This window comes from Anopheles arabiensis, chromosome 3 (genome assembly GCF_016920715.1).
Source record: "Anopheles arabiensis isolate DONGOLA chromosome 3, AaraD3, whole genome shotgun sequence".
NCBI lineage: Eukaryota > Metazoa > Arthropoda > Insecta > Diptera > Culicidae > Anopheles > Anopheles arabiensis.
This window is the reverse complement of record NC_053518.1, coordinates 32,409,003-32,433,665: the sequence shown is the minus strand read 5'-3', so window position 1 is coordinate 32,433,665 and position 24,663 is coordinate 32,409,003. Positions and strand designations below refer to the sequence as shown.

The following is a 24,663-nucleotide window of genomic DNA, read 5'->3' as shown; positions in this document are numbered from 1 at the left end:
GTCAATTCAAAATTTAGCGTAAGTTTGTGAGAAATTCTATTCAGTACATTTTCTGATTTCGGATCTAAAAGCAAATATTTTAAATATAAATTATCTTAAAATAAGCGAAATTCGAACTTTTTTTAATATACAAGAACAAAAGATCAACACTTCTCTCTTGCCGGATGCTGGACGCTCTCTCGAGGAGCCCACAAGAGCCGCGGAGCCCTAAAGAGAGTGAGTGCCCGACCGTTCGCTCACCGCTTAACAGCCGGCAACCGACTTAAGCCGGTCTCGTCAGCCTTGTTGCCGGTGACCCTTGACTTGCTGTCCGTCATTTTTCATCATTACCTCCACTCTCAAACGCTCTCTTTCCCTCTGCCACGATCATACTCGTCATATGACTTTACACACATACATGTTTGTTTCCGTTCCCTCCTGTCCTGGCCGTATATTTATCTCTCCATCAAACCGAGTCAATCGACTTTGACTGCAAAGCGTGACGTGAACTCACGTGTAAGGTGATCCATTGCTCCAGATATACATTATTTCCTCTCCACCACCGCCAACTCCCATGCAGCCGACACCCCAACAGTGAGAAAAATAAAAACAGCAAGCTTCCGTGACGTTATTTCGGGAGTGTTTTGGAGCTGTTGTTTTATTTTACTTCTTCGCTTCCTATCGTTTTTGTATATAAAATTCACAGCATGCAAGCATACTGGTGGGAGGGGGGCTCGAAGCTTTCATGCACGCTCTGTTCATGCTGTGCCACGAGCCGCACGGAAAACCCGTTCGTCGGCAGCGCACTGATCGGTTCGGGCTCAATTTATAATTCACACCTCGCAGTTGTCGGACCCGATCTGACTGACCGATCGTTTCGGTTGCATCCTCGTCCACTGAGCGTGGAAGGAGCTGGTAATTGATTGGCTTTAATGCTGTTACCTGCCACTTGGGGGCTGCCAAATGGGCCGTGATCTTGTTCGAGGGTCTGTACTTCCTCACCTTCCCTACCTTCAGTGCTCCTGGACAACCGAAATGCTTTCTCCCATATCACTTTACTTCAGGCGTAGCTGCGGTAAAGCGTCTGGGTTCCGATCATAAACCGCTCTTTTAAGTTTGTTTTGCACCCCCGTGGCTTTTGGGGGATGAGAATGGCAACTGTGGCGTTATGAATTTGTTCCCTCGTTAGTACTGGTTTTTATGCTGCACGAATTGACACCTTGCAACCTTTAGCCGGGGTGCTATGATTAATGGGCCCACGTAAACGATCGTGTGCAACAATGCAAACACTTTGCAATGTTGAAGAATTCCAAAGGAGCTGAGAGCGGTGGAGCTTGGGCATCTCCAATAAAATTCCTGAATATTTCGAAACAACACGACCACTTTGCATATCAACAAGATCTTGAAGATCTGAGAGGGTTCACACCTTCAATCACATTCCAACTGTTCCATGGAGTCAAAATTAGTGTCTTAATCTAAAATCCTCCAATCAAATTCAAACAAAATATCGTAGAACTATGAACACTTTGAACAGCAACGCCTTCAAATCCTAAAGATATTAGAGTTTACATCTCCAATGACATTCCAACTGTACCATGGAGTCAAACATAAAATATCAATTGATGGCTCGATCTCAAGATGTCGTAATGACAAAGATTCTGATATTTACACGCCCAACAATACCCTGAAGGCTCAATTGATCCAATAAAACCCACTCAGCGTGTTCACTCCCCAAAAACCTTCCGAAATTAATACATACCAACCTCCCGATCTCTTTCAATCCTTCCCTGCACACACAAAAGATGCGGACCAAAGATCGCCCAACCTGTGCCCAAACTCTCTATCCCGCAATAAAATCAACCTGTCCAAACCAGTTCGATCGATCGATCGATCGATTTTGTGTCGCTCATCAGCGCGTGGTTTGCAGCCCACCGGTTTGCGTGCCGTGAGTTCGGGTCAGGGGCACAGTGATAAATAACTGCATATTAATCATAAAACGGTGTCATGCTAGTGACAGCCAGTACAGCTACCGTGTTGGCCACTCGGACCGTTTTCGGTCGATCGGTGGTCACCTGATCAGCATAACAACGCGCGAAGGGTAGGTGTGTACCGTTAAAACGATGGTTTTTCTATAATTGCTTCTCGCACATGCGTTCCAATGCAGCTGGAATTAAACTTTCATTACCGTTCGCCAAATTGGGCATCATTGTCTCGGTGCGCTGGTTCCGTTCTCGGGTATGGGACGCACCAACTAGTTTCTAGTCGGCACAGAACACTGCTAACATTGATAGCTTCTTCCGGCGCTAATCACGACACTAATGGAATTGTATGTGAAAGTTTATTTAGGTTATAGTTCCTTCTTTTTCACAGTGCGCACACACACAAACCTCGTTCCTCTTTGGAAGTTTGTTCTTCATTTGCCATTAGCATCCGCTGGGTTTTTCGTGAGAGAGTGTATTTAGCGCCTGTCAGACGTTCGATTTAATTTTATTACTTGCAAAAAAAGTAGGCCGAAGCCCGTGTATTTGCCTAGCAACCTGATCATTATGGTTTTTCCCCGGCCAAGGTGGTCTTGGTTCAATTACGTTCCCAAAAAGGGTCCGGATCGAATTTCCACATCCCGTGGCAAAGGCACACGGTTGTTTTGACATCGTACACACATACACACACCCGCTGTCATCACGCTTGCCATTTGCCGCACAGGTACCTCGGGACAAGGTAAGTCCACAGCTATAGCCGGAGGTCGTATCGAATATCCCGGGTGGGCACACCGACTGCCCGTGGCGAACGTCGGGGCCGAGCTGTATGACATTTATTTGTGACTGCCTCGGAATCGTTGTCATCTTGCGTGTCATCATGGAGGTAGCAGCAGCACCAGATACGTGCAAACGTCTGCTTGCGTTTGCTGATTTCAATCGCCTGCGAGAGTAACAAAGAAGCAGTTTAGGCATCAAGTTTCCGGCCCACTTAGATCATGTTCGGACAGGTGCGCCCGTTTGTTGATTAGGACGGGTGTTTGGAATCATTAAAAAAGGCTATGAGACGCAAGAAATGTACCGGAAATGCAACTTTGGCAAACAAAGCGTTTTGCAGGAAGCTTCTAATGGTGGTAATAACGTTAGAGCATCAGCCGTTGCTTCAAAGCACCAGAATGACCGACCCGGGCGCCTAAACAAAGATTATCAATTTTCACAATGCTTTTTTTCGTGAGAAACCTTTTCGGGAAAAAACCCGAGCCAATCAATGCTGAAACGCAATACGAAACGCAACTCTTGATTGCTTTTGGCGCACAGAAAGCCAAACAGAGGATCAGGAACGAAAAAAATAAAACCAGAAAGTCAAACATCCTGAAGTCATAACCGCAAACGGTCTCTCACCGCACACATCGACCGGTACCGCAAATAATGCAAGTTGCATAGGCTCTTTGTGGAGAATTCTTCCCAGCAAAATGGCTCTAGGAGAGATTGTCTTTCTGTACAAAGTTGTGTATGCCTTCCTGTTTGCATACCCGAGGATGCCTTTTTTTTTGGTGAATAAACAGGGAACATTTTGCTATCGGATATCAGGCCTTAAATACACAGGAACATGGGAACATTTTTCAGAACCACGAAGAATTGCTGCATGAGAAAAGGATGGATATGGTAATAGGGAATATTTCATTTTCCTATTATGTGATCTTGCGATGTGGAAAAAACGAATTTTGGATTGTAAGGTTTCAGGTATTGTGGGTTTTTCCTCAAAGAACTAGATGTATGTGACGATACCTTATAATATGTGTTTCAATTTTGTGGTTTGGGCAATCAACTGACAAATATGTGAGCATGTCGTGTTGATTGGTAGAAAATGATCTCAAAACCATTTTGATTACTCCCTGCATAAATGCCTCGTCTAAAAGATGACAACACACAATTACCATTAAAGCTTAGATACTCAAAATTGTAATAAAAGGAACGATACGCTTGCTTCCAATACATCATACATTAAAATAATGTCCTCGCGTGTAAATATTCACGACCTACTTTTCCCATTTTGCCACCTTTCTTTTACACCAATTCCCATCGCGCCACCCTGCGCTATCTATTCGAATGTCATAATATTTTGCCAATAAGCAAAACAACACGCGCCCTGAGGAGCAGTGTCTTTTTCAGCAGGAAGCAACCGCCGAATGTCGTTCGCCAACGTCACAACGTTCGTAATTTTACGAGACACTTCACACAACGCGGGAAATTCATGCTCCACCTCCGAACCAGGGAACATCACAGTTGATGGTTATTGTCTCGATTAAATTTCAAAAATTAAAACCACCTTCAACGGTGTGTGGTTCAGGGGACGTTTTGAAGACGCCACCACAGAACGCCGCCCAACAGACACAGGCCCGCCAACTGTGTGGTAATATATTCCCACAAAAACTCCCCAACAGTGAGCGGATCAAAGCGGTCCTTCGTCTCCCAAGATTTGAAATCTTCATCGTCCATTCGGGTGTGCTGGTCCCCCGTTGTGGCGACGGTCATGGTTTCAGAACATTTAGTATGATTTATGCAACGCTCGCTAATGTTGATACCGGGGCTTAGTCTTGGGTCTGAGATGGGTTAGGTCTCGCCCGAAACGTTGCTGGGCGAGAGCTGTAAGGCACTTTTATTTACCGACTAATTGGGAAGAAAAGGTTATGCTACCGGTTGGCGGCAGCTTTAAAATTGCATCTGTGATGTAGCTGCGGTCAACGATACCGGGTGCTTTACCCGGGCATAGTTCTTAACTTGTGCAGCCAAGGATGGTAAAACTGCGGGCTTAGTATCACAAAGGAGCAAGGAGCCGCTTCGTCCGGAGCTGTCGGCGCTGCGTAGTGCTTAAAAGCATTTTGTCATAAATTTTCTCGCCTTCTTAATTCCTCACACAACCGTGCTTCCTTCTTTTTTCTCAGTGGAGAAGAGATTGAGATGCAATCTGAAGCATTGCCGCTTTAAAGTGCAACAAGGTTTGTGAACGGAAGAGCATGAACCCACCTCAGAACCTGGAAGTGGTTGGCAAAAATAGGACAAGCTATTACATAAGTGCTATTTATAGCGAAGAGCGCTCAAGTAACCGCGCTCAACTCCGGAACTCCACATTGTCTAATCGACGGAGCAGCGCGAGCGCGAAATTCTATCCGCTGCCGTAAACGCTTGCTTCATCCACACGGGTCGGAAGTGCATCTTCTGGAGGAATGGCCGACCCTTCAAACCGCCCACAATTTGTGAACGGAGAGAATCGAAGCGTACATCCAGAACCGTTCTTCACAACGTTGGCCAAGCATCGTGGGGGCTTTTGATGGTTGAGACAGCATCGATGGGTACGAAAGTGGGTCGCAAAATGAGGTCTTCAGAAGTGTGTCCCGTGCTGGTTGAGTGGTTGTTTTGGCTAGAGAGAGAGCGAGAGAGCGCACCAAGAGCAGTGACTCAAGAACTGAAGAAAACTGAAGTCATGCAAAACCATAATTGCCTTACACGCCCTCCCCTGTAGGGGAGATACGGGCCCGATTGCAGTTTAAATATTGAAACACCATAAATCAACTGACTAATGAATGTCGTCTTCGTCGCGTTCGCGTGGCGCCTTGTGACCGCCGTGTGATTGCCGCACGACAAGCCCCGTAGCGCACGGTTACGAAACCTCTGGGATATTCGGGGCTTTAGTTGACGGTTATCCCGGTCAAAAGTATGCCCCAGCCAGCTGTCACACGTCCGTGCGACGACCGCGGTGGTCAAACTCGTGGCGGCGGTTTACGGCGGTATATTTCATCGACCACCGAACATAAATTGGCTATTTATAGAGAGCGTGTGGTCGGGCAAAGGCCTGGGAAGCTGGGTGGTTCGTTTATGTCCCGTCGATGATGTCCACCTGCGGGTTTGTCACTCTTCATTTGCTTGGCCACTTTCGACGAGGCGACGAATTATTGCCCTCGATATCGCGCGTGACCACACACTTGCACGCATGTTCTACATGGGGCAGTCACTCGGGCAGTCCCGCGCTGGAATTTGTGCCGGGACAGGGAGGAATTTCTGTTTTTTCGGGAGGTAATTTATCTAAATTTATAAACACGGCATGGTGGAAGAGCTTGAGTTCTTGTTAATGGAGTCATAATAAAGCATATGTCTTGGTTTAGGTAGTAGGTTTATACATGTTGAATAAATTGTTCAGAAAATGCCAGACGACAGAAATTCAATAAGCTATCAATCTTTACCGCTTCCTGCAAATAGTTTTGAATTCCGGATAATACTCTAGGCATTACTCAAGCCGTGTTCATGCAACAAAACCAGACTTTAATATCCATTAACTTCTTGGAAGTAGCTCCAACCAACTCCAAAACACTCCCAAACACTCCGCTCGTCTAACAGGACCTTGAACTTTGGCAGTGTTTGATTCTGGAATAGTTAAGCTCTGCTTTCGCGTTACATTTTTGCAGCATCTAATAGCCCCGTTCATCTCAACTTAGCTTAATAGCTAAAGTCACGCAACTTCCCAAGCTGTTCCGTATTGCCGTATTGCGGAGCGCAAACTGTTCCGTATTGCTCTAAGCGGTTTATCATTGTATAGAAATGTGGTATTTTTTCTGCACGACAAACACAATTTCGACCATTCATTCAAATGCTTGCAAATGCGGACCACCATCAAACGCAAAAACCATTCACGAACCTTCCCAATCAGTTGGACTGGGGTGTAGCATAGTATCACACATTTGGCAGCTGGAATCGTTCGAATCGTAGACCCGGCAAGATGAGAAGAATTCCATCAAAGCAATAGCGCATGGACTGAGTTTTTCGCTGCTTCATTCCATCGAAAGCAACCAAAGCAACGTTAAAAACAAAACATTTGTTCTACCCGCTGGCGGAAAGATCGCTGGCTCAGGGGGTTTACGATCGCGCCTCAACATCGAATCCGGCAGCATCGAACGGGGGCACCGTGTGTGTGTGATGCCGGAAACGGTCACGCTAATCCATCTCGCCCCGTCCGCACCGGAGACCGGATGGCTCTAATTTACCGTACCCGCACCACCGAACCGCCGTGTGGGAGCGCGTGCTATCGGCCAGGTCAGCTACAAACCCCATCGCCACCGCGGCCAATGACCGAAACAATATAATGCCCGCGAGTACAATAGAGACTACCCCCGCCTGCCCGTCTGCCTGGTGAATTGCTATCGAGAACAAACTATTCCAAAAATTCTAGAAACACACAATTCACAGCGGGCAGGAAAGCAGCAATTAGAAAATAGCCTAACGGTGGACCATAGCGCATATGTTGGGTTTGCTATCACTCCGTACGTAATACTTCTGGTCTGGATTGCGTTTATTTAATTGATCATCATTAATCTTTCTTCCCTCTCTCTATCTCGCTATGGGAGGTCAGAACGTAGGTCGTACCTCTATCACGCTGCACTGTGCACAAACTGCAAACGAATGCATGCCCCTGCACACCGACATCCAGCCCGATACTGTTGAGTTGTGTTAACAGCACCAATAAAATACATTTATCCACACACAGGCGTAGCGAAATGGCGAACGCTATGATTTGCATCGAAGCGTTAGCGTATCACGCCACCGCCGTTGGTGCCACTGCCAAGTTCATAAATCGCATCTCTACCACCGGCACGGCAGCACTCACTAAAAACCACAATTATACACGTACCAGAAACGCGAAACGCACCAATCGTGCAGGCAAATAATTACTAAGCTTAGAGCTAGTCGCTAGTCGAGGCCAGCGCGATAAGATTGATCGCGGGGCAGTGTGTAACAGCGTACGTGCTCTGAATCATCAAAAGCGGAAACTTTTTTAATGTGTTCTAATGCTTTGCCTATCAAATATTCAATAAAGAGCCTAACATATTGCTCCCGTTGCACACGAACGTCTTGATTTACTGCTGTTGTTGACCTATTTACGCAATGATACGGGAACTATTTCGAAAATATTTGCGCTACAGAATACGGATCGGTGTTTGAGTTGACTAAATAAAGTATATCTGCTTTCCTACCTACTACAACTAAAAGCATTCTCGCTCTATCTCTAGTTGATCCAAGTTTCTATTGATCGAGAATATATATATTACGCATATCTTTTAATCCCAAGATAAACTGAAAATGCAACGCATGCATCTGCTCCACTCTAAGCGTACGAGTCACTCAACGCCGTGGGCAATCTCGGAACAGAACAGCGTCATCATCATTTACTGTAGCGTCCGATTTGACCTAATTACGCGGTCTCCCATCAACCAACACCCATCCCGTCCACTGCAGGAGTTAATTAAATCGCTCATCCTCCTCCCAAACGTGGCAATGCATCCCCAAAAGGTAAGCAAATCCACTCGCCGCAGCAGCAGTAAATGCACTCGCCAGTAATGCAGTGCGGGAATAGTTTATAGAGTGCGCAGTGGCGATGCTCGACTCTCAACTGTCCGAACACGGCATGCCGACACGGTACGGTCCACCAAACTGACTGTTCCAGCGAGTGGAATCTAGAATAGACTTTTCTCGTTTTTACCTTCCACTGCCGCCCACAGCCCACAGTGTTTCTCACGGAAAATCGGAACACATCTGGTGTCGAGCATTAGCATGTGTTTACATGCCAGCGCCGACGTTGGCCGAAACTAGCGCACCAACATAAGCGATGGTTGGGCCACCTTCACCTCGCGCACACAAAGGGAAATAAAGGCACGTTTGATTTTAGTTTTTTTTTGGGAAAACGTTCTCCAGCCCGACCGCCGAAAGGCAACACCGAATTTATTGATTTAAATATCTTCGCGCACGGAAGCAAAATTGGGTGGCGGCGGTGTCGGCACGTAACAAAGTTAACCCCGTAGAAACGATAAATAAAAACATTGAGAAAGGCAATGGTTGCTGGAATGTGTGTTCACTTTTATTTTACTACGAGCTGTTGTTGTTCCTGTGCATGGGGTGGTAAGTAAATGTTGTATTTCTAGGCACCAGAAATATAGAACTTTTTTATAGTCAATGGAAACGATAGGGATATGAGTTGGAAAGAGCATGTGCGGGCAAAAAAATCGTAAAAATGGACTTTTGCTGTACACATTGCATACATTCTGGCGTTTTTCTCAAGACGAATATGTTTTGGAGTAAAAGCTTTTGCTAAAATACGTTCGAGCATGAAGTGTATTCTATAAAATCGTTCTAAAGTAACTTATCGTTTAACTCTTCATCATTCCAACACCGACAAAACATTTCCAAACTATCTTTCAGATTCACCGCAGCTCTGGCTTTTTTTTGCTTCCGTATCCAAAGTTCAACCCAAAAAAGGCATGCTTTTCCACGCGCGAAGAACACCTTCATGACATAAATTTTCCAGATTGGGAAAATATAACATATTGCACCCTTTGCCTTACATTATCATACTTTCAATTTATTGTTTCTCGAGCGCAAGCAACACGCTCCATCGCCAGCACCGTTCAACTTCACACCCAGCAAAGTCGTAAACCAACACCAAACAGTAGCGCTAACAAGGTGGAGAGCGAGTACGGTCGTGTTGTACATTCCGCTCACGATTGGTCGTAAATCAGAGCAATATTTCGATGCAAACGGAACACAAGCGCAAGATGCTCCAACGGGGAAGACGGGTTTTGATTTTCTGGCGTGCGGTCAAATCATCATCAACGTCAGAATCGCTCACCGTCACCAGTCACGATGCGTCCGTCTGAATCTTTTGCCCCTTTTTGTCAAGGGATTTTCCGACGCAATCAGTGTGTAAGTCCACCCCCACAACGAGTCCAACGAGAGCATTGCTCGCACTGGTGCATTCTCGCTCGTTTTTTCGGGTGACTTTCCATTTTAAGCTAGCATTAAGGTTCGTCTATGTCGCCTGCCTTATTCTTAGCACTAAACAGCCTGGATACGCATGAATGAGCTCACTCACTTTCAATTACGCTGCAAGCGAGGATGTCCATTGAGAATTTATGGCGTCTAGTCGCGACCCAACACAAGCCAACACCAAGAACCGGTGACAGTGAACCGTGCTTCAAGTGCTGCGTGGATTATGTCCGAACGCTCTTTGTTCGGATAACGATGACGCCTTACGTCTGCGGACAATGAAACTGTGTTGCATTTCCATCATGCTAATGAGCACGTAAGGGCGACATCGGTCTGGCCTCGGGGCAGGACACAGCTGCGTGTTCGATTAAATATTGGAACCCGCATCCGTACGCCCCACACCAGAGCAACCCAAAATTCATTCGCTTAATCAAACATTTACGTGACCGGAGATACCAATTCTGACACTCTTCGATAAGAGTAAGCGATGGTGTCAGATTTTACGACTGCAACCATTCTACATTCGCAGGGTGAGGGGGGGGGGGATGAAAGAATCGAAACACAATTCTCTCGATCCTCAGGGTTAGAATTGTGATTTAATCGGCGCGCTGCACAGGACCAATGAGAATGCACCATAAATCATGATCCAAAGAGGGCTTTTGAGGGACCGTGCGCGCGCGCGCTCAATTGTTACCCGATATCGTGTTCAGCATTTAGGTTCATTGAGCGGTGGTTCAACGGGGACAAGGCGTAAGATGGCTCGGCAAATTCAAGAATGCTCCCCCGGACCCCGGCAACCTGACAACGTTCACATGCAATCTCATCGTAACCGGGGCGCTGAGGTGGGCGCTTTGCGCTTCACAGCACGCCTTTCATCGACAACATTTATCGGCGCACAAACGCATCGACCGCGAGGAGCACAACGCTGAAAGAACACTAAACCCACCCGCAGTGAGGCTACGCAGAGCAGACAACAACACAACGCGCTGCGTACACTCTGTTCTTTTCAGAGGCGCAGCAGGACAGCCAACTCCGGGGCAATTAAATAACCAAGCCGCACGCCTGCCCGCGAGCCCAACGTCCGATAAAGTCCACCGATGATAACCCGATAAAAGGCCACTGCCAAACCGTGAAAGCTGCCCCACGTTCTTGGTGAAATGCGTAAGCATTCCCTGCCGGCCTCTGCTGGATCCCAAGCACGAGAGCCACAAACACACACACAAAGCGGCCAAGCATGCGGTAATCGAATCGCATCTAGTTGCTTTTAGAGGAAAATTATTTTCAATTTAGATAGAACGTTGATTAAATCGATGATTGCTCTCCTACTCGCCCGAGGGTGGTTCCGAGAAAGAAAGTCTTGGCCGCCACCGTCCCCCCCGGGGAGCGTCATTCTTCTTTCGAAAAGCGAAGTGCAATGATAGAGCAATTTTTCATCAACCGCTTCGGTCCGGCATCATCTTTGTTCGTGCCCGTGCGATCGAATGTCCGTCGGTTTGCTGGTGGCACACTTAGTGCGCTAAAATGCTTTCAACGCGTTCCCTAGAGGGAGGTTCTTGATTTTGGTCGACAATAAAAAAGGATCAAACTCACCTGGGAGAGTGAAACGGAAAGGGATGATTGCAATGATGTGGTGGAATCTGCTTATGGATTTAGTGAGCTTAAATTGTCACAGCCAATTTTTAAAGGAAATTTAGTCTCCTAACGATACTGATTTGTCTAGCCAATTGCAAACCTTCAGGCGTTTTTTTTCAAAAAGTATGAAAGCTATATGAATGTAACTATTTAGAATCAAACTTATATCTGCAAAACATAAAATCCTACACAATAAGTTCCTCAGGATGCCTAAAAGATTTAGTGTGTCTTGATGCAATAAATAAACAAAAAAAAAAAAAAAACAAAACACGAAGACTACAAATCCTTCATTCCCGTTTTCCGGTACGCAAACATTATGCTTATCATAAACACAATGTACCGAGCGAACGCATGCAACAATTAATTATTCTTAGAATAAAATAGCGCACGTAATGCACCGCCGCCCATTTCTTCTCGCATTGGATTGTTTCTTTTGCATGCGGTCATCGGACTAAGTGAGTGAGTCGCAGCGTAAGCTAGAGCAGACATAATGGAAAACGGAAAACTCAAACCCTGCCATGGACGAGTGCCCATTCCTTCCCGGCGCCATACCGCACACTTGGGGAATCGACCCGCCACCACCATCGTCGCTGGTGATGATTTATGGTGAACTGATTGTTATTAATAAGTATGATTTATGGCGGTAATTGATTTATCGCTCTTTCCGTCTTTCGTCAAGAGTGGTTGCTTCGTTGCTTGGAAATGGGAAAAGAAGGGAATAGTTTTTTATCCGATGCGACAAGCTCGGGTTTTGCATGAAAAATCTCAAGAATGTCGAGAAAAAGTGTGTATCTCCCAGTGCTGGGATTTGTTCTTCTCTTTGTCTCCGTTAGAAATTCAAATCCCCAGCAAAGCTGTAGCAAACGGGTACTCACCATGTGTTGCGCAGTTTTTGGTTTCTTCACCAAATCAGGTACTTTGAAGGTGGTGACGGCTTCGATCACCTCGGCCAGCAGCAGCCCATCGCGACAGTCGGCGGACAGGTCGGACACCTTCTTCTTCGACTTTGCCCGCTCCAGATAGTAGTTGGCCCAGTCGGTGTAGATCTGTGTGAAAGGGAGAGACATTGGAGCAAAACCGAAAGAAAGGATCAATATTACGTCCCTAGTGGAAGACACCGGACGTCCGGGTACGGCCGGCTCGTGAAAGGTAACGATGCACATTAGTATTATTAAATTTATTCTACGTCCAGTGACAATCGCAACGTCTTGGACGAATATATGATACGTTTGTTTGGATGGAACTGAAGCTGAAGTAACATATGGTGTGTGCCCAATGATCAGGACGTATGTGCCCGATGACCGGATAGGCTAGCCAATTTCACTTGGAACCTACAAAATCACGTAGCAAATGCTGCAGGACGACACGATGGCATCAGCAGAAGACACTACTCGTCCAGATATTGGTTGGAATGGCGCTGGAAGATCTCTAAATGGAAACATAAATTCCTTGGAGAAATCGGGGAGCAGTCCTTTACAAGCTGGACTATCCCTTGTAGCCCTGGGGGTGATATGCTCTTTCCAGGGAATCATTGTCCTTCCTCATGTAATATTAACGTGTTGCGATGCGTACATTGTGAGTCATCTGCTTGGCATCGTTCTAGTAGCCGGATTGTGGACATCACTGTACGATGATGTCTGACAACTGTTAGCAATGTGAGTAATGTTACAGTGCAACCAAAAAGCGCAACATTTGCAACCGAACGTTTGTTAGAGTGTGCCGCAGTTCGCTCTTGACACGTGCTCTTAACCAGGCTTCCACTTTTTTGCTCCGCAAAACAAAGACTAACGATGTCCAATAAAAGTAGGAAATTTTGGACCATAAATTTTAAATCACCCAAAAATTGTGCTACGAACTTACTGGTGCGTCCTTTATCCACAAAGAAAGAGTAGAAGAAGGCTACAAAAAGACGTCCAGAGGGAGGGAGATAAAATTGCAGCCTTGCTTTAATACAGGCTTTATGGCATTGCTCAGTAGGAGTCAGCAGTTTCTTGGAATGTAACAAAAAAAGAACAAGCTCTAGAGCTTTATTTTCCTCTTTTTGGTCCACAAACTGCAGACTGGCATTAATCCCCGAACGAACTCGTAAGTGAGCATACAGCAATTTGGCACTGCTCTAAGGAAGCTATTTGTTTTATTGGACGGGATCTTCCTCTTTGATTGCAGTCGTGTGCTCCACTGCCAAGATGCACTCTCTCCAAAAGTACTGCCTCTGTTTACACTTCAGACTCTTGGGAGGCATGAAAATGAAGCAGTAATAGCACACTAAATGGCGCGCCACTAGTTGGATGGTACTTCCCGGGCCAAACTCCAAACAAAATTAGGCTAACGATGTGATGTAGGCCAGCTGTTTGGCAGGGGTCCATCGTTTGGAGTGTTAACAGTCTGCCAAAGGAAGCTTCTTTGATGGTGTTTGATCCGTCAGGAAAATATTTTCGCACTTACTGGCACTGTTTGTGTGACTTTCGACTTTAAATATGCACCTCCAAGCATCGGCTTCATTAACCAACTTGAAAGCCCTCCGTTCTTGAGATGAAGCGTTCTTTCGGCACCTTACAGAGGCAGATAAAAAAAAAACAGTGACACGCAGGGTGAGAAAATAAATAAACTGCTAAATCAAATCAACGATTCATCGTTGGGCAATCAACTTTGAACCGGGTCTGGTGATGAAAATTGTATCCCCCCTCCCTCACTGTCTAATGAAGCATAAGTCTTCCCCCATTTCAGAACGCACTAAGTCGTCAAGACATCGGCACGGCATGTTTCATTTTCCCAATTAAAATCCATCTGCCGTATCATGGTATGTAGCTTCCTTCCCTCTTTCTTTGGAGTTTTGAGACGGGAAAATGATGTAGAGTTGATGAAAAAAGAAACCCCCCTCCGGATGATGCTGGAAGAACTCCGATCGCGGGTTTACCACGTGCCATGAACCGATTATGTCGCACGGCTTCGAAAATCTCTTGATTTTTCTCTTCCCAGCTACGCATCATACCAGCTACGCACTTGAGTCTGTGTGGAGCGGGAGTGTAAGGTGCTGCCAGCAGCAGCAGCATAGCTTCATAATGTTCTTTTCGGTTGGTAATTTATCTTTTCCCGAGTCGCGCGTCGTGCGTCGGTTTTGTTTCCGCTTCAACGCCCGGCAGCCCGGCTGGTCGGAAGAGGCGCGTCTTTTTAAAGAGATGATTATTTTTTATCTGCTCAACATATTTTCGCCACCTTTTTTCTTGTTGCGGGGGACTTTTCTTGAAGCACACAAAGGCGAGTGCTATGCTGTATCGTGTTGTGGGATTTTTCGCTGCCTAAGAAATGATGCGTTGAGCTGTGCGTGTGCATGGTTTAGGATTAATCAGCTGTGAATGACGCCAAGGGAACAGAAGGGCCTTCATTTTTTCGCCAAAAACTAATTGCCTTTGTGCGTGAATTTGGGAGGAGCGTTTTAATGGTTTCATCCCGAAAAAAAAATGGCGTAGCGTAATGCATTGTAAAATGAAATTAGCTCTACCTTCTGTGTCCACCATGATGAATTGGTTGTTGGTGAACGAAATTAACGTTTCAAGCCCAGTAGACCACACTCAAAAAGCATCCCGCTGGGAGGCGCACTCAAGGGCAGCCATCGTTAGGTTTTTTTCGCCTTTCAAGAGCACGCATTAATTTAATGTCGTCATATAAAAACGTGCTTAAAAGTGTGACCATACTTGATACCTCGTTAAACGTCCCTTGAAAATGAGTTGCAAAATCCCTCTCCCCATGGGGGAGGTGAAAACTCCAGCTACGTATGGGGAGCGTAAAAGCAGTTTTCCACAACCGCTCCTGGAAAATGGCACCGTTTGGATGGAGTTAGCGTTCGCACATTGCAGCGCTTCCACTCCAGAAAGGGCACGCTAAAGTAAGACACATCCTAACGCGAGTTATTTATGGTTATGGTTCGTGTGTGTGTATGTTTTTTTTCCTCTTGCATTTTCCGACCTTTTTGCCGCTGCTCTATTCCTAGTTTGCACTCGTAACTTTATGCCCTTTCGCGTGTCTTAACGCCGCAAAGTAAGCGAACACAAAAACAAAAAACTGGAATGAAAACCTCACAACACTCCACACACTACTAACAACATGAACACCAGTACCGTGTAGTACAAGTCTATTCGACCATATTTTTTTCATCGCAAGAACAATATTTTTGTACGAAAAGTTTCGCTTACATGACTCCAGCACAGAAAAGAGAGTCCGGTGCTAAAAATTGAAGCTGATCGTAGAGCATCAGCCACGAACATATCTCTAACGCGTATGATAAAAGACGAGCAGGAACGGGTAAGAACAAAACAGAAAACAGAGACAGAGCAAACGAGAGAAGAGGAAGAACAAAAACTGCAACATAATTAATTACCTCCCGAGTCGTTTTCTAACTTTATGGGATCCCTGATCTTATCCCTTCCACCCTTTGCTCAAGCGCCAAAATGAAGCTCCGCGCCGACGCGTCAAATACGTGTCACAAAAGTCGATCCCACTTGGCGAAGCGGCACACGTACCCGATGGAGTTTCGTCCCTTCATTACGTGTACATATGTGTGTGTATGTGTGCTCTTCTAACTTTTCCGACCGAACGATCGTGCCTTGCCGTACCTTTCTTTTTTTGTTTTTGCTTTTCAGTCTGGCTGTCAGTGAGTGGTTTTTGCACATCGCCTAAGCTACTACGCTTCCGGTCTGTGTACGTGCGTGTTTGTGTGTGGTGTAGGGAAGCTGTCGCCAACTTCGAGAGCTGGCAGGTTAAGCGGTTGCACACTAAGGTCAGCAAAATGGTTTGGAGCGGCTGTCTCGGTGGGTTATTTTAGGAAATTAAATTGCCAGCTTACTGTACGCGTGTGTGCCGGAGGGTGTTAGCTAATGTCGTCAGGAGGAGAAGCTGAATCTTAGACTATGGCTGCGTTCTAGCAAAATTCTTATTGATGTACGTTTAAAGAACAAAACCAGGTTTAGTATAATGTTAATAATAGAAAATAAATAAATTCTGTGCGTTATCAGGGTCTGACACGTGAAAGAAACGATTTAAATTATTGAACGCCTAAATGTAGGCAATTCGCCTTACAAAATCAGACTGTTAGTAAATATTACTCTCTTGTTGGCACTTGTTCCATCTACATTCTTACCTGCGATAGATTTTTCGTCACGGAAAGATCGTCGCTCGATCCCTGCCCACTAACACACCGGCCCAACATTATGCAGGTCACTTGTTACAACACACGCGCCACAGCCCCAGTAAGTTGGAAACAAAGTCAAACGACTTTGTTGATGGTATCTCGTAAATCAATTCGCACCCGAATTCAAGCCGAGAATCATTTCCGCCGACCGGACCTAGGCTTGGTGTGTGTGCGCCCATTCATCAATCATTTCACCATCACCTGCACATCGGGCGAATTAGTTTGCTTCCTTCAGTTCCTTTGATTTCATAATCACTCACAATTAGAGCAGTGGCCGCAAAACCAACACACTTTTAGTGGGGAGCTGCTTTTTCAAGCAACTGAGGGTTGGTATTAACTTTTTACCTTTTCCTTTCAAGCATATACATACACAAGCTTCATCCACACTGTAGCTCACTGGGATGCTAATTGCTGCCGTTTGCCCTAGAATACACACTTCACTGCCGCATCATAAGCCACCGTGTGGTCTCACGCGTATACACAACACACTTCAAACGCAAACAAATAAGCAAATTAGAGTCTTGCGAGCACCGCCACACATCGTGTGTGTGTGTGTGTGTGCGTCTATGGGTGACCGAAAATTGATGTGGTCAAAATATTATGCCTTCGGCAAAACTGGTGCCCGCATTCGCGTGTCGAGCCATAATCCATCATACAACTGTGGTGCGGTTTTCCCACGTGAAAATGGAAACAAACTAGGGACTAGGTGCTCCGTTTCCACCCGATTGGATCCTTTGGAGTTAAAACCACTTCAAAATAAACATTTCATTTTGTACCTCTTAATGCAATTGCCGTTGAGTGTACACTTTACGGAAAATAAAGGGAAGAATTGGAGCGCCTCAGGAGCGGGAGGAAGAATTGTGGAATCGTGCTACGGCAAAGAATCAATTTCCATTTTCCGGTGGTGATTTGTTTCTAGTGTGGCGCATTCGCCTCTAACAACACCCCAATCCAGAAATTGCCACCTTCACCTGTGCATAATAGATTTATTTGTCAAACCACCGGTGATGATGTTAAGTTCCCGTGCTACCCCGAAAAAGTCCGCCAACGAAACTGGCGTCGTTGAACGGCATGGTTTTTGTACATTAGAGCGGTTGTTTAGAAGAGCATAAAAATAGTCCCGAAATTAACCCTTCGCTGCTGATAGACAGTGGCGCCCCATCGTCCGCCTCACTGGACCAGCGCCACTGTCTCGTGGCCGTCGTGGCACGTAAGAGCACAGCACCTTTCGGTGGTCTACTTTATGGTCCTACGCCAGGGCACCTAGAGCAGTGTTGTTGTGGCAGTAGTAGCATCACGACACCGTCGCGGACTCGACGAGTAAAATGGTACGTTATTTATAGACGGTTTGTTTTTCCACGTTTTGTTTCTTTGTTTATTTTCCATTCGAGTTCGAAAGGGTTCAAAGGCATTTGGACAGAGAGAGAGACAGAGAAGGAGTCGTACTGTTGTGCAGTGCAGTTGTGGTGCAGTTTCGGAACCACCAGACCAGACCCGGGACAGACCAGACCCGGGAAGTTTGTCTCTCGTCACAAGACCGCTGTGTCAGCTGGGGCGTTTGCACCTCGGTTATACCCGTTTTCCAGAGGTGTCGTCTGGTGTTTTCCTGGTGTTGATGCATGACAAATGGATAATTGCGCTTTGACGAACTGTCAGACACGGTGTGTAGTCGGGATTTACACAGATTTCCGTGTACTGCGCGCGATGAGCGCTGCACTATTATTACGTTCTGCGGAATTGCGGATCACTTGAAATATTGAAGTAGCATTGTCACCACAGTGAATGGCATAAAGCTCAATCAAAGCGACTTTAAACACGCACCTCAATTATGCTTGTGCTTTAAAAATGAATCCACAAGTCTGCAGGTAGCTGAAGGGAAATTTCGAACCTCCATTTCGGCACCTTTTGGACGTGTTGCATTATCAACGATTCCCCCGCGTGTCACGTGGCTCAAATTTGTTGTCGTGCATAATGAATGAGCAACCCGCAACCGGTACTGAAATCGGTGTTGGGTGTTATTTGATGCATTCATTAGTGGAGCTGAACCCGTAATCGACGTCAACTCCGGACCACACAGCGTTTGCAGGCGGAGTGGAGATATTTTGGAAACCCGTTGGAACTCTGATTTGGTTTACAGGATTTCCGGTCGCTTTACCATGTATTCTGTTTCACAGCTAACGGGATAACTTCGTGGAACTCGAACAACAATAGCCTCGGAACATTTTACCAACAGTTTCGTGGAGCTAATATTGAGCCAGAGGTTCTTCCCAGGAACTCCAGGCGTTTTGGCGGAAAAAGTTCTCCAACGCTTTGGAAATGCTTGGGATAATGATAGAACGAGTTTCTAGTGGAAACTTTTAGCATGTTTATGAACCATCCATTCTCGTAGAATTTTAAGATCCCGTTCATTAACTAGGAACCCTTTTTCCGGAGTGCTTTATTCTTGGAAGGGTGAAAAATAATGAACAAAATTGATTATCGAAATGGGAAATCGCATTTCGGGCTAATTTGTTCCATTTGCAGTTCAACCAGGATCCATTGGTGGAAATATGCGGTGCAAAACAAGAAAGGGACACTCCAACGGGTCAACACGCTACTAATGAAGCGAGTGTTTGGTTGGAGAAGAATTCATAAAAATAACCTAATTAGCAACACATTTCCTTCATAAATATCCTCGCCCTTTCGGATGGATGTTGACTATCGTAAAGCAGTCATTCACACCCCGAATTTCGAGAGCGAGAAACAGAAATGGGCTAAGCTAAGTGCCAGCGGGTGAGAAAAAGCGATCCACCGCCATGTCGCCTTTTTCCAGTTTCGAGTGTCAGCATTTCTTCCTTCCCGACCCGAACATCGGAAACGGAAGCGGAAATGGAAACTACAGTGCCGTCCAAAACCTTTCAACAACATCATCAGGCACAGGCGTTGAAAAGTTTAGTTACATATCATCATCATCAACCGTTGGCAAACCCTTTTGGGAGTTTGGGAGGGAATGGAAAACAACCAAAAGCCCTCAGAACCCTTCACCACTTTCTTCCCTGCTTGGGGTTGGGGAAGGAACACAATTCAAGAACTGACGAGTCCGTCTGCATTCGTCGATAAGCATCTTGATGGCCGCACGATTCGTGGGCGCCCTCAGCTTGACTGACAGCCCGTGGTTGCGTGGGCTCTCTCGCATTGGTTTCTTTATTCTCTTTAGCTTTGATTTAATTTTCAATTCGAACGAGCATTCAAACTCCCAAAAGGTCACGGAACTCCGAATCACACACAACAGTGGCATAATACACAGACGCAGGCCTAGCGGAAACCCACCGTGTGACGTAAGAAGGTCGTACCGTGAGCAACAGGGAACGCATTTGTTTACATTTCGAGCCGAATTTCTTTATTTAGGATACGCCCCGGAATCCACTGGCGATGGTGGCAAAGGTTGTTTTTTTAGGGTTGTTTTGTTATTATCTTCCGTTTCTTGGGTGGCTGCCCCGTACATTTCGGTGCACATTGCAATCGGAAATTGTAGCAAACAATCGATGATGGTGGCATAAGAAATAACATTCAGTGCGCCAACAGATTCCGAATGGTTGAAAATCAAACCACCGAGGGAAAAGGCAAATAGGAAATATGAAAGGAAAATAGAAAACTCCCCAAAAGTTGTGCTCCCGTAGATGCTCTCGTTAAGGAAGAAGAACAAAAAAACAACAACAACAGGATCCTGGGATGTTAAAAGTTTGAATAAATAAATCTCCTCCGACAGGGAGATGTGGCGTGTGCCACGGTCGCTTCCCTGCCCGATGATGTTCCCTACCGGCTGCTGGTGTTGTCCATTCGTCGTCTATTTCCATGAAACGCTAGCCTCAAAAGGTAGCATAAATGTTTAATGTTTGATGTGTTACAGAGGGGATTTTCCCACCCGGGTCCCAGGTCCCCGGGTAGACCATAACTTCTGAGCTGCCTCCGCACCTAAAAGCACCGACTGCTTTCAAGGTGCAAATCAGATTGCGATCAATCGGATCAGGCAAAGAGCTAGCCGTTCTCCATTTAGGATGTTCTGCAACGGGCGGTGTCGTTTGAGCGAAGATTTAAGATGCCCCAGACACCGGACGACTCTAACCGGGGGCGCGGGCTACGGTACTCCGTAACTCCGACTACCAGTGTTGAATCGATTAAGGAGGCCAGATTTACTGCTCACCTAACACACTTAAGTGTCGCTTTCTTTTCAAGTCGTTTTGGATCGGGATTACAGATTAAGCGCCGTAGAGCAAGAGAAAAAGGTCGTTCGGGTGGAGATGGTCCCCCAGATGGCAGGCAAAATAGATGACGTTCGATTCTTCGGCACGCTAGTCACTAACCGGGGCGGGTACACTAATCCACTGCAGTTGAACAGATGAGTGTACATTATTCGCTACAAAACGGGATGATCATTCATCCGGTGTGGCACCCACCGATGAGAGGAGGACATCGATCGATCAAGCAGGCAAATGCAAACCCGGTAAGAAACGTTTCGTAAGTATGCGTCTTAATTGTTTGTTCCACACCACTTGGCTGGCTTAAAATCAGATAATCCAACTTCAAAAATTTGAATCATGAACTTGGTTGAGGAGGCAAGAGAAACGAGCACAATATTACCAAATATTCCAAATTAATTTCCTTCTACTTTGTATCACTTTATCCATGATTCAGTTCCTTTTCTGTCAAGAATCATACTTGTTTCTACCATCTTTTTGATGGTGAGGATTCTCGGAGGGGTTGTTTCACCCACGGAGATGAAGAGCCCGTAAATTGTAAATGCATCCGAGCACGAGCGCTGTCTCATCATCGGATGGAAGTGAATTCTGCGAAATGCATACGCGCTCGTTTTCCCTTTAATTGATTCACCTTTGCAGCGGCATTGCATGGGCGCACTGGAAATGTAAAAAGAGGCATTGCTTGCTCACAGCCGATTTCAAGAAACGATGATTTTACGTCCCGGCGCAGTTCACATTAACGTCAAGAGGATATAAATAACTGAAAATTAGCGAACCAAATATCGTTGGCCCTCATGCCAGGGCGGAAGGCACAACAAAATCGTTTCATTCGAATTTCATTTCCTCACTCGATATTGCGCGCACTTGCAAATACGGGGCAATTCGCGTGCAATAATTTATTGCAAAATTTTATGCACAGCAAAACGAAACGCATTTATATTTCTGTTCCCGGGTTTGGGGCAAATTAAACACCGCTCTTGAGTGCAGCAGCTCGATTGAGAGTGCAATAGGTTCTTGAACCTCTTGGAACTGAAAGGCAGAAAAACGGGGGCGTTGCGAATTGTTTGAGATGTGAATTGTGAAATACGCGTGCATAAAAATTGATTTAATCGGTTGCTTGAAATGCAGGGGCTTTATTTCTAGTTGAGGTACATTCAAGAATTCTTGGAGCATGAAATTCAAGCGGATTTTTTTAAAACTCAATGTATTCTAATATCCAATATTTTATTTTAGATGTGCCATCGTTCAATAAGTTTGATCTTGCACATCGTTTCGACAAAATATATATAACAGAGAGAAAAAAATCGTTCAAGTAAGATAACTCGCGACACTTCTTTCCCACTGCGAAATTCACGCCAATGCACTTATTTTCTTTATTCTCCTTCCCGCAGCAATCAATCACTCGTTGCTTTTCGACACATTTTCACCATCAAACAAACACACACACAAACACACACCACTCTTCCCACTTGTCAAGCGGAACATCTCTTTTCACCCGCGCACAACCCGCGTATGATTCACTGACAGCAGCAAACCCCGCCGGGGGCGAGTTGAGTGCAATTTACAAACCGATCCGACTTCTTCCCGACACTTGTAAACAAATGCACTGCGCTTCCTTCCGGCATGTGAGGTTGGTTGTTTTTTTTTCTTTTTCCTGTACTTCTTCCTTTCCATTTTGTGAGGTGTGTGTAAATCACTTTAACTGCTGCACAAACACTCCCGCAAATTTCCCACGCACAGCGCAAGAGGTGATCATTACGATTTTATATCTGCGAGTAATAAAACCACATCACACAACGGCACGTGATTTGTGGCCGGTTCGCAAATAATAACACCAATATCAAATTGAATACACCTTTTCTGAATTGAATGAAACACTCACAGCCTCCCGGTTCGTAGGGAGCGTCCAATTTATTCTACGCCAACATCAACCGACGCACATTTACCCGTAAAGCTAAAAATTCACTTCGCACAGCATAGCTTCCCTGCAGAATTATGCGCAAACACACACAGACACTGACACACCTTGTGCACAGCTCCTCAGAGGACGATGTGATGCATCCGTTTCGCAGTATCAAGCCATCAGATGCATCTTCGGAACTATTTTTAAAGTAACACTCCCGGAATTAATCGCCTAATAAATTGCCAACCTTCCCCGCATGGGGCGCTGCACTCTCACAATCACTGTACTGTTGGACACCGGATTACTATCGAACTACCGTTCACTAAGCGGCACACGTGTGCATGCGTCAGGCGACCAGCAGATTGAAGACGCCAACGATCGCACACAAGCCAGGACCGTCGTCGTCGGTACGCCCGTTCCAACGCCAACACGATCGATTTCTGAGCTGCCCCGGACGGGAACGCGTGCGCCATGACGCCCTATTCTATGCTGCACGCACTGCGCATGACGCAAACCGATCGGGGCCGGCACACTGTATGCACACGTTCGTCATCAGGCACCCCCTGGGTTCTTGGTACCGCATTTCTCTGTCGCTGCCTTAAGCTGGTGCGTTCTTGAAGGTGCGTTCTGCCGTACGAGCAGCTTTGGCGGCGGCTCAGTACAAACGACTATGCCGTGCGCTGACTTATTTGGCAACGGTGTTCAATGGGAAATCAGCGCCCAAAAGGGCGGTGGTGGAGGTGAAGGTAAAGAAGAACCTTCCCACTCGGTGAGAGGGAAAAAGGGCCAACACGGTGACGATGACGCATAAATAACGGACGCGTTCGTACTGAAGCGTCTATCGCTTTGTCTTTCGTCTTTGCATTTGATCGGTCGGTTGCGTTACGGTTCCCATTTCTTCCCTTCCCCCGAAAATTGTCCCAAAATCCCAAATGCTTCCGCAACAGAACACGGTGACGGTATGACCTTCGCGCAGCATAATGGCGTTCGATGCTGCCTGATACCCAGCAGTACCCATCTGAAATGATGGCCCTGGTGGTCGTTACGGATGTTTACGTAACAGTGCCAGCTGTTCTTGGGACGCTTTCTATGTTTCAACCATTTTTGGGGAGCGATAATTCGGTTTGACAGTCTCCGTTCCAGATGGGTGGCGGCGTGTGTTGAAGTCGGTCGAACAATTTTGGGAAAACATTTGTTAAAAGCAAAGCGCGCACACACAAACACACTTCTGGAAGGGATTTGGAACATAAATCTATCAATACCTCGAATGTGTTGCTACAAATTAACACGTTAAACGAGAGCGCTCATGCACCTGACGGGGAGAAATAGGAGAGGAGCAGATTTATTTATGATGCAGAAAATTATCTCAATTGGAAAGGAGACGTCTTAGTTAAGGTAATGAAAAAGGGGTTTTGGTTGGTTGGGAAGAATATGAAATGACTCAATTTGTTGTCAATTTTATCATAAAACTTCCGCAATCATTTCTTTATGATACACTTAGTTAAAGAAAAAAGAATTATTAATGTGCATTTGCTCTGCAGTTTGCATAATTTTAGGCGTGATTTTACGTTTTATGCAGATTTTAACACCAATATTGATGTTATATGCTAATTATTTCAAAAACACAGTAATAGTTACTTTAAAACTGTCACAGATTTTCATAAAACAAAATGGCTTGTAATAGTGCAGTTATCCCAATTCTTAATGCTTTCAATCAATGTAATATCAATCAACAATAGTACGCGACTAACAATCTATTTCATTTGAATAATGTCCCTGGTAAGCAATCGTTTCAGCCGCCATTCAGCTGCCTGATTTTCAATCAAGAACAACTCGCATGTCGTTCGATTGAATAATTCATGCTCATAACTGGGCTCGCGCCATCACCGGTGTACACCAAATTTTTGTTCCCAGCTTTGATATGCTGCTCGTGTG

General features: G+C 45.7%; 1 protein-coding gene across 8 annotated transcripts in view; it reads right to left on the bottom strand.

Annotated features, from left to right (window-relative positions):
• LOC120904793 (protein sickie) overlaps positions 1–24,663 on the bottom strand; it is a 347,597-nt gene that overhangs the window by 165,542 nt on the left and 157,392 nt on the right. For 7 of the 8 annotated variants that reach the window (XM_040315143.1, XM_040315144.1, XM_040315136.1 and 4 more), the window contains one exon: positions 12,275–12,445. In XM_040315143.1, coding sequence (XP_040171077.1) covers positions 12,275–12,445 — 171 coding nt within the window. Of the gene's footprint in view, positions 1–12,274; positions 12,446–16,536; positions 16,881–24,663 lie in introns of those variants that run through there. The other variant, XM_040315141.1, reaches the window with a different exon arrangement.